General features: G+C 44.5%; 1 protein-coding gene across 3 annotated transcripts in view; it reads right to left on the bottom strand.

Annotated features, from left to right (window-relative positions):
- Nucleotides 1-2391: 2391 nt before the first annotated feature.
- LOC134070891 (major facilitator superfamily domain-containing protein 6-A-like) overlaps nucleotides 2392-10000 on the bottom strand; it is a 19929-nt gene continuing 12320 nt past the window's right edge. For 2 of the 3 annotated variants that reach the window (XM_062527395.1, XM_062527393.1), the window contains exons 5-7: nucleotides 9199-9320; nucleotides 7910-8188; nucleotides 2392-5862 (exon numbers count right to left, since the gene is read on the bottom strand). In XM_062527395.1, the coding sequence (XP_062383379.1) occupies nucleotides 5587-5862; nucleotides 7910-8188; nucleotides 9199-9320 (677 nt within the window). In that variant the 3' untranslated portion in view covers nucleotides 2392-5586. Of the gene's footprint in view, nucleotides 7088-7909; nucleotides 8189-9198; nucleotides 9321-10000 lie in introns of all 3 variants that reach the window. The other variant, XM_062527396.1, reaches the window with a different exon arrangement.

The following is a 10000-nucleotide window of genomic DNA, read 5'->3' as shown; positions in this document are numbered from 1 at the left end:
AATTACACAGTGACGCACATTAAAAAAGATCAGACTCCTCGACTCCTCTGTACAGGGTGTGTAGGGAGCGTTTGTGTACGTGCGTAAATGCAAATGTGTAAGGGCGTACTCACACTAGGCAATTCGTACCGTACCCGAGTACACTTTGGCCCTAAAGTCCGGTTTATTTGACCAGTGTGATCGCTTCGTTCCGTACTGGGGTACGGTACGCTAGTACGCTTCGAGGAGGTGGACTCTGGTACGGTACGCATGGAAGCACGATGTCATTAATGACGAAATAAACAATAACGTTCCAATTAACAATCACACGTTGCATAAAGATTCTAGAACACAGCAACTCAATCGTACCCAAGTACGGTTTGATATTATGCAGTGTGAGCGCAGACCAGGGACCAGAGGCAACCGTGCTCCAGTACGGTACGGGTGAAACGTACCTAGTGTGAGTGCGCCCTACGTGTGTGCATGGGTGCGGGTATATGTGTGAGTGTGCATGGGTGTGTTTATTTGTGTATGTGCATGTATGTTAGTGTAAATGTGTGTGTGTGTGTGTGTGTGTGTGTGTGTGTGTGGATGTATGTGCCTGCGTACAGTATATGCAAATGTCTGTGTGTATGGGTGCGGGTATGTGTGTGTGTGCGTTGTTGTTTTGTATATGGTTCGTGTATGCAAATCTGTGTGTGTGTGTGTGTGTGTGTGTGTGTGTGCGTTTATGTGTATGTGTATGAGCATGTGTGTGTAAATGTGTATGTGCATGTATTGTGCACGTGCTTGAATGTGTGTGTGTGTGTGTGTGTGTGTGTGTGTGTGTGTGTAAATGTGTATGTGTGTGTGCACGAGTTAAAATGTGTATGTGTGTGTGCACGTGTTTAAATGTGCATGTATGTGTGTGTGTGTGTAAATGTGTATGTGTGAGTGCACGTGTTAAAATGTGTATGTGTGTGCACATGTTTAAATGTGTATGTATGTGTGTGTGTGTGTGTATGTGTGTGCGTATGTGTGTATGTGTGTGTGTGTGCATAGGCGCATGCGTGCACGCTGAGCACCAGTCCCCAGAGAGGCTGGCCGGGGCCGCGCGTATCCCAGCTGCGGGTGCCCTCTCTGGGCCAGAGCTCCCAGGTGGGTGGGCATGAGGTCGCCCACGCGGAGCCTGGCTGTGTGGGCGTCATGTAAGAGGCCCATTGATCGGGCGCGGGGCATAAAGCTTCTCCCTGTTCTCCCTCCCTCGCGCCCTCCGGTCAGCCGCTAGCCTCGCATTCCACAGGTCTTCGGTCCAGTGGACCACACGCAGATCCATCACGGGCGTTGTCAAACCGATGAGTCTGATAATGGCTGGAACGTCAGGCTTGATATTTCAACATCAACCCCTCAGCTCCAGAGTTTGGAAAATTCTGTTTAAAGAACACAATCTTTAACAAAGAACATTCTTCCATGGAAGAATAGAACGCTGCGGAGCTTGGATATTCTTTAGAACGTTCTAGAACATTCTAGACACAGGTGATGCACTGGAACATTACTGGGCCAGCCTCCCATTAGGATACAGGGATTAAGACTAGTGCTAGACTAAAAGAAAACTTCAACGGAAATCTCCATTGAAAAAGCTTTTAGTCAAGCACCCGGCTTCATCTATGTATTGAGAAATTGCCCATATTTGTCTATACGGCAATCACAGAAGGTGTGATAATAACCCGAGCCAATTGCCAAACTTATTTGCCCATATCGTTCAAATCCATAGCCAGATCCAAAGAACCTGCATAAATGATATCAAATAATTACAAAATCTCCAACTGCGGTAGGCGGCCCTGCCCTTAGGGGAAATAATTGTTTTGGGAAGGATTTTTCGAGCAGAAATCCACTCCCTGTTCCTGCTACAACTGTGTACAAAGGGCCTTCGGTTCATGCTATCAAACGGGTGAGAAACGTTGGGCTGCGATAGGCAAAATGGCCCTGAAAGAGAGCCTAAAGACTAAAGATTAAACAGGATTAAATGGATGACAGCAGGATAGCACACACCCAAAACATCATTAAGAAAATCACCTTCTTTCACAGACACAAAGGAAAAGTGTGTCAAAAGTTGACTATGCACATTTTCACTAGTTGAGAGTGAATCTGTAGGAGGTGGTTTGCATTAGCCATTTTGTGTGAAACGTGTTACTTCTGTTGTGGCTTTTCGTCTGTTCTTGTTTCTTTTTTTCTTTTAAAGCAAAGCTGCTTATTGCACACCTGACACCAGTGGACGATCTTACGTCGTTCTTACTGTTCTTTCTGTGCAAAGGAGACAGACAAACTGTATACTTAAAATGAAAGACAAATACAAAATGAAAGCTGAAAATAAACTGAAGTAATGGAATAGAGAAGCAATAATATAAAACAATACACTTGTCAGCACAGTGAAAGGATTGAATTGACATAATCTTTAATTTGATTGGTTACAACAGCAATATTCATAATTTAAAGGCGGTCAGTTTACAACACACAGAGACCACACAATCTCAAAGACAAAGGCGTTGCACAAGCATAACTCCAGCAAGAGCCACAATCCACGCGAGACCAGGGTGAATATAATAATGGGACTCTTGGCGTCACAGAGCTGCATTAGCCCAAGCATTCATCATCGTTTCACTGTTAGGAAAGTGTCTCGCTGATGCCGCCGAGGTTCCTGCTAAAGAGGCCTGAGTGGAAACGAGTCGAGAGCCACGACCACAAAAGCCAACCGATGAACTATTTTTCCACCCCTGACCCTGCTTGCGTTTGAGAAGAGCCGTTGTGTTGGGTTACTCACTCACACCTGATAGCTCATGCGTCACCGCCAGGCCACAGAACACACGAGGCCCGGCGTCGATACTCCCAGAACTTCTCTTTACTGTTACTCTTCACCTCTGGTGCTTTTACTTGTTTTAAAGGAAGATCAGGCTGTGTGTGTGTGTGTGTGTGTGTGTGTGTGTGTGTGTGCGTGATTTAAAGGAAGACCAGGCTGTGTGTGTGTGTGTGCGTGTTTTAAAAGAGGATCAGGCTGTACGCTGCGAAGGAGTGATGACATGTCTTCCTAACTCAACAAACAAATGAATAAATAAACGTAAGAACGAATCAACGAATAGAATTGCGACTTTGTCTAGTCTATCCTGACCCCTGACCTTTAGGACTGCCCTCTGTGTCCAGGGCTCCAGGCCAAACCAAATCAAACCAAACGTACACAATAAATTAACTTTTCTTGGCTTTCAGAAATCTTTTAAATATATACCGTATATGTACATCCTTGGAGACACAGAACTGTAAACTTCATACATTCAAACGCAATGAATCTGATTTTTTCTTTTTCAAATGAGCCTCTCTATGGGTATAATGGTCATCACTGGAGGTGTGTGATGTTTGTCCTGCCCTGGCACATGTCTGATTCCATATCTGGGGGGCCGCGGTGAACCAACTGAGCATGTGCAGCAGTTGTGTCCGCGTTCAGATGACTCAACAACACGCTCGGTCACCCCTACCCTGTCGTGACATAGGTGATGCGGTCGAAGGGACCGAACATATCAGCGCATTTCAACAAACACATGACTCACATGTGCCACTGCTGCCCAGACACACACACACACACACACACACACACACACACACACACACACACATACATATTAAGGCCTTCATTAAGGAACAGCTTCATTATACAAATAAAATAACATAACATAATAAGGACAGTACTTTTTGAGAGATGTACAGTGAGATAACTGCAAGCACACAGTGCAATATACAGGCCCTTGGTAGAGAATCCTGACCAAGATATCTGTACAGAACATTGATTTCTGTATTTAAGACAAAGCCCTTTGGGAGTCTCTCATCTCTCTCTCTCTCTCTCTCTCTCTCTCTCTCTCTCTCTCTCTCTCTCTCTCTCTCTCTCTCTCTCTCTCTCTCTCTCTCTCTCTCTCTCTCTCTCTCTCTCTCTCTCTCTCTCTCTCTCTATCTCTCTCTCTCTCTCTCTCTCTCTCTCACACACACACACACACACACACACACACACACACAGATACATTTCCTCCCTTGTTGCAGCTCAAGGATGGATATAGAGTTATTTACATTGACATCAGACGGAGTGTCTGTTTCAGAAGGGAAATGGTGCAGTATTATGGTCTGGTTTCCACGGGAACGCTCCCTGTCTGTCCTCCCACTCAGCCAATCAGAGGCGAGCACACCCTCACCCCATGACCCTGACACACAAGTGGGAAGGGATGCATGCATGTGGGATGCATGCAGACACCATAACAGTACCCACCCACGCAAGCACGCACACACACACACACACACACACACACACACACACACTCTACAGCAAGGATCAGGGAACAGACTCTCAGGAACTTTCTCCTAATTAATCTGACACACAGACGCTGTACTCCCATAAAAAGGAGTACAATTTTACGCACATCTGTTGTTTTTATAAAATGCTCTGTACTGTAATTTTCTTTTTCTACGATTCTATTCTAACCGACATTAAACCCGACTTATCAAAATGATTTAAAAAACAAGACATATTAAACACTCTGCCTTGTTAGCTACAGGCACATTTTCTCCACTGAAATTAAAATGTGTGAAAAAGCACCTTGGGCATTGAGACCAAAGATCTGCTGCCCCCTTGTGGTCAAAAATGGGAGTTCAGTCCGCTAATTGTGACGATTGTCTTTCACTGTCTTTCTTCTTTTTTCCTTTTCTTTCTTTGTTTCTTTTTTTTAATTTCACCCTGATATTGCATTGCAAACAAATAAACAAACATTACAGCACTAACTCTTTAACTTTTTTGTGATAAAATCCTCAATTGCAGCGTAACTGAGACATGTGACAGTTAGCATTGATAAATTAGTCATCAGTAAAAATCTTTTCCACAACGTCAAAGCATAACACAGACTGTACAAAAACACATAGGAACCATTCATGCCACTGGGTCATGTCCACTAAGATGTCTTTCATGAGGTCAGAAAGAGGAAGCTGTGGTTAAAATGTCTTCCAACTCCAGACATATCCAGACTAAAGGTCAAACCTTTTTATATACATAAAAAAGACTCAAAACCAAACATAGCTCCCAAATGAACCGAGACTCCAGCATCAGATGATATTACAGTGTTGGTCAGCCAGAGGAGCAGAGTTAGCGCTCAGCTCCACTTACAGCAACCTCCTCCTCAATGAGGTCAAAGGTCAGAGTTCAAGTGCAAACCCCGGGCACAGCCCAGGGTCAAACCCCCCACGTCTTCAGGAGGTCCTTGGGTGCCTCTCATTTGAGCTTTTATACGTCCTCCCTCGCTCCTCGGGCCTCGATCCTCACTGATCTACATAAAGAATGATGGGGCGAAAACAATGGGATAGTCTATCCAGTGTTATAGATCAGTGGGAACGCCCCTCGAGGATCGAGCATCGAGGATCGAGGAGGCATGTTGAGAAGCACATCTTGTGTACTAAAAGATAAAGGTTAAAGGTGACTCTTTCATTCAAAGTGGCACAAACTCGTGCTGGTGGGTTTTGGGTATGAAACTACTCAAGATGGCTGCTTGCTACTGTAGGCACGGGCCTCTACCATTGGTCCACTGCCATCGTAGTCGCCCTTCACTGAGCATGGGAGTAGGGCAGGACGAGGGTGGGAGAGGAGGAGGGCTCATAAATGCCCGGTAGAGGGGCAGGATGCTCTACAGGTTGGGGCTGGTCCAGGGCAGGGTCCGGCTGGGGCTCGGGGGCAGGCTCTTGGGGGACCCCTGGGGTTTTGTGGACGGGCCCCCCGGGCGCCGGGCCCTGCTGCGGAGGCCTCTGGGGTTCCCCTGCGCCCGCTTCCAACGTCTCCTCAGAGACCTCAGAGGCAGAGCCTGGGCGCTCCTCAAGTGTATCCTACAAAACAACACACATATACACACACACACACACACACATAAGAAGACAGACACAGACACACACACACGCAAGAACACGCACATACACACAAACATACACAAACACACAAATTACTGAGTGGTCTTCAGGCTTCATATTGTACACTATACACTATAAAGTGAAATTGAACTAATCAACAATACTGATTTATTTTTCCACGTTCATTTGAGAACAAATTTTGCGTGCATAATCTTAGATCTTTTCCTTCAAGTCATAAAAATTGGATGTGAATTAATCTTTATATTTGTTCAGCACATATATTGATATTTGAAAGTGACCTCATTGTCAAACAAACACACAGACAAACAAACAAACATCTAATCTACAAGCAAACAAACAAACAAACAAATAATTTACAAGCAAACATAAACACACTACCCACCACCACTGATGCTGACATGCAGTTCATGTATAGATCATACATGGGAGCGATACGAAATATTCTGGCTTTTCATCAAGGATCTCTATCAATATTAACGCTTCTTTTATTACTTAAAATAATTTATGCCGATGTAAACTGAGCCGTTAACACTAGTATGAACTTGCTTAACCCACAGGGTGTCGTGACACTTTGTGTTTGCGGACTTTGCTACGATTATTGCACCTATGAGGAAACTACATGTAACACAATGGTTCAGAAGTTAAAAAGACTCTGGCACATTAGGGTGGACGGAGCCGTTTAACGAGCGGACGAGAGAAAGAATGGTGCATACCGGGACACCTTGGCGACCGTTATCTTTTACATATACATACCGTTATCCCTTATACATATATACCGTTATCCATTACATAGATAAACCATTATCCCTTACATATAGCAAATATACTTCACATTTAACACAGGTGATATGATTAATGATCTGATCTACATGGCTGCTAATTTCTCTCTTTCTGAACCACCTCTGCAGATCCATATACCAGACCAGATCAACGAGTATTGGACTACTTCTTTACACTTTGACCAGCTACAGTGACTAAACTACTGACACCTAGTGGTTGAATGGTTGAATGGTTTCATGTATATTTAAGTAATTTTCAGTAACTAAGGAGATCCTCAATAAAGACCATTAAAGCAACGGACAGTATCAGAGTGCACACACAGCACACAGCACACACACACACTGCTGGGAGACGGCGGTGGTGCAGGAACTTAAACATGAAAAGGTCCCAAGATCTCACCTCTCTTCACACGCGGTTAGGGAAGCATGGAATGAGAAGATGTCATTAGAACCCCAAATAAGTCAAACCAACACTTGAAATATGAGAAAAGTAGAGTCTACTACAGAGTATGTACACTAAGTATAGTAACTATGTACACTACGCAAACAGAACAGAACAGAGGACAGATGAACCCTAAACACGGAGTGTGTTTACATGCACACTAAAAAAACGATTACTGGCAATGATCGGGTAACTGGAATATTCCGTTTAAGGTGTATACAAGTCTCAAAGAAATCAAAATATTGACAGAAACCTGTGTTAACAGTGTTAAAAAGCTTTTTCATAAACCGATAACGGCAGCAAACCGATAATGAATATCGGTTTATTCTGTTGATGAACTACCAGATAACTACAAACCCCTGATAATAATCAGTTTTTAAGTGTGCATGTAAACGCGCTCACGGACTACAAGGATTGCTTGGATGTCAGAAGAGGATTTGACCCTAATCTGGCTCTGATCTGCGGTACATTTTAAACCAGTTTGTTCTAAATAAGGATTGATAGAAATAGTTTGAGTTAGTCAAAGTAATTGGTCTTTCTCTCTGTCTCATTTTGTCTTGCTGTTGGTCTTGAATTAATTTCCTTAAATCCTCCCCCTGTTTTCTGTCTATTTAGCTATTCTTGCTTTCATTTTTCTCCTCTCTTCCTCCTGCCATAAGGTATCTCTCACCCCCATCCTTTCTCATTCCCCTCATCCCCCTCTTCCTCCTTCTCTCACACACACCTCCTCATGACCCCCCCGCCCCCACACACACTTACACACTCACACACACACACACTCTACCTGCAGTGGCTGTGTCTCTACGGGCGGGTTCCTCTTCCTCATGGCTATGAACTCCCGTATCTGGTAGATGGCGAAGGCCATGCTGACCCACGGTGACCCGGCGATGACCCAGGCGGGCTTGGTGACGTCCTCCTGCTCCTCCTGGTGCCGCGTCTTCTGCGCGGGCAGCCTGGGCTCCGGGCGAGGGGTCTCCGCGTCGGAGCGGTCCTGCGCCAGGTCGATGGTGGCGATGGGCACGGGGCTGGACGGCACCGGAATGTTCTCGGCCAGCATGCGGTCCTTCCATTACAGAATCAGAATCAGAATGAGTAAGAATCAGCTGGTTTGAGTAAACAAACAAGGAGCGTTAACAAACATGCAATTTGCCTTTGGTCAATCTTTGCTCTCAAAGTACAACACTCAACAAACTAGAAAAGCACTCAGAGAGTGCAGACCTCTGCCTATATTGTTCTTCCTAGTGTCTCATTCATTTGAACCTAAATTATTCAGATCGCCACCGCGTGGCCATACCGTGCCATTACACTGCTAAGCGAAAAACATAAACGCCTATTATATGGAATCCCGACGGTGATACGGATCACTCCCAAAATGTAATCGTGTCTTCCTTGAGAAGATTGAGTCATTTTCTTCCCTGAAAATTCATCGAAATCCATCCATTACTTTTTGAGTTATCTTGCTAACAAACAGACAGACAAACAGACAGACAGACAAAGAAAACCCAGATGAAAACATAACCTCTTTGGTGGAGGTAATAACATAAAAATAATAAAAATACAGAACATTAAGAACAGTCTGTACATTACATTACAATGTACATTACATCACATTTGGCTGACGCTTTTTTAGCCAAAGCGACTTACAACATGGTGAGTTTAAAGAGAGACTATGCAGGATTGGCGATTTCATCTCCGGTTTCGCTTTTCGTTTTCGCTCGTTTTATGCTTGCATATTTCTCTGCAGAGCTTCCCCTACAGCTTTAGCGTGTATATTTAGACATATATAGGCTATATATTCTCACAACAATTCTAGGAAAAATTAAAAAAAAAGGTAGAGTGCAATAAGAATGAGTGCATCAGTGAGTTGATCTGTTTTTAAAAAGCCAAATGGCAGTTATAGTCAGGTTCTACAGTAAGTCTAGGATCAGCAAGACTAGCAGTCAGTAGTGCTGTGAGAGGAGATGTTTGAAGATGGAGAGGGATGTCCCTGCTCTAGTAGGAGCTGGTAGTGCGCTCCACCAGCGAGGAACCACAGACGAATAAAAGGTTTGGATTGGCCTGAGCGTACTGTACCTTCCCCCGGCTGCTGCTGTCGCCTCTGCGCTCATCCTTGTCCATCAGGCACTGGATGAGGGAGAAGATGATCAGGATGACCAGGGAGGCCATGCCGATGCCGCGGAACGTCACCGCCGCACCTGTCAATCACAGACAACAGCACAGATCAGCTACATGGAACAACAGAAGTCACACACACACACACACACACACACACACACTACAGAACATCGGACATCACACCCACACGCTACAGAAATCACACACACACTATTAAAAATCACTCACACACACACACACACACACACACACACACACTACAGGAATCTAACCTAACACACAGACACACAGACACACACACACTACAGAATCAGTTACATGGAACATCAGAAATCACACACACAAACACACACGCACAGATCAGTTACATGGAATATCAGAAATCACACACACACACACACACACACACACACACACACACTACAGAACATCAGACATCACACACACACTACAGAAATTAGAAATCACACACATACTCAGACACACACACACACACACTCTCAACAGATATCAAAAACCACACACACGCGACAGAAATAAAAAAAAATCACACGCACACTACAGGTATCTGACCTAACACACAGAGACATTAGAAATGACTGACACACAACAGAACTCAGCAACAGACAGCAGGCTCATCAGAAGCCATCACAAAGCAGGCCTAAGAATCATAGCCAAACTAAGAATTGAACAACGGGATACACAGTGGTCTCTCACACGAGAGCGACGGATCAAAAACATAGTGCATTATTACTCATGT

This window comes from Sardina pilchardus, chromosome 23 (genome assembly GCF_963854185.1).
Source record: "Sardina pilchardus chromosome 23, fSarPil1.1, whole genome shotgun sequence".
NCBI classification, from domain to species: Eukaryota; Metazoa; Chordata; class Actinopteri; order Clupeiformes; family Clupeidae; genus Sardina; species Sardina pilchardus.
Note: the sequence above shows the minus strand (reverse complement) of the source record. Positions and strands in the feature narration are given on the sequence as shown.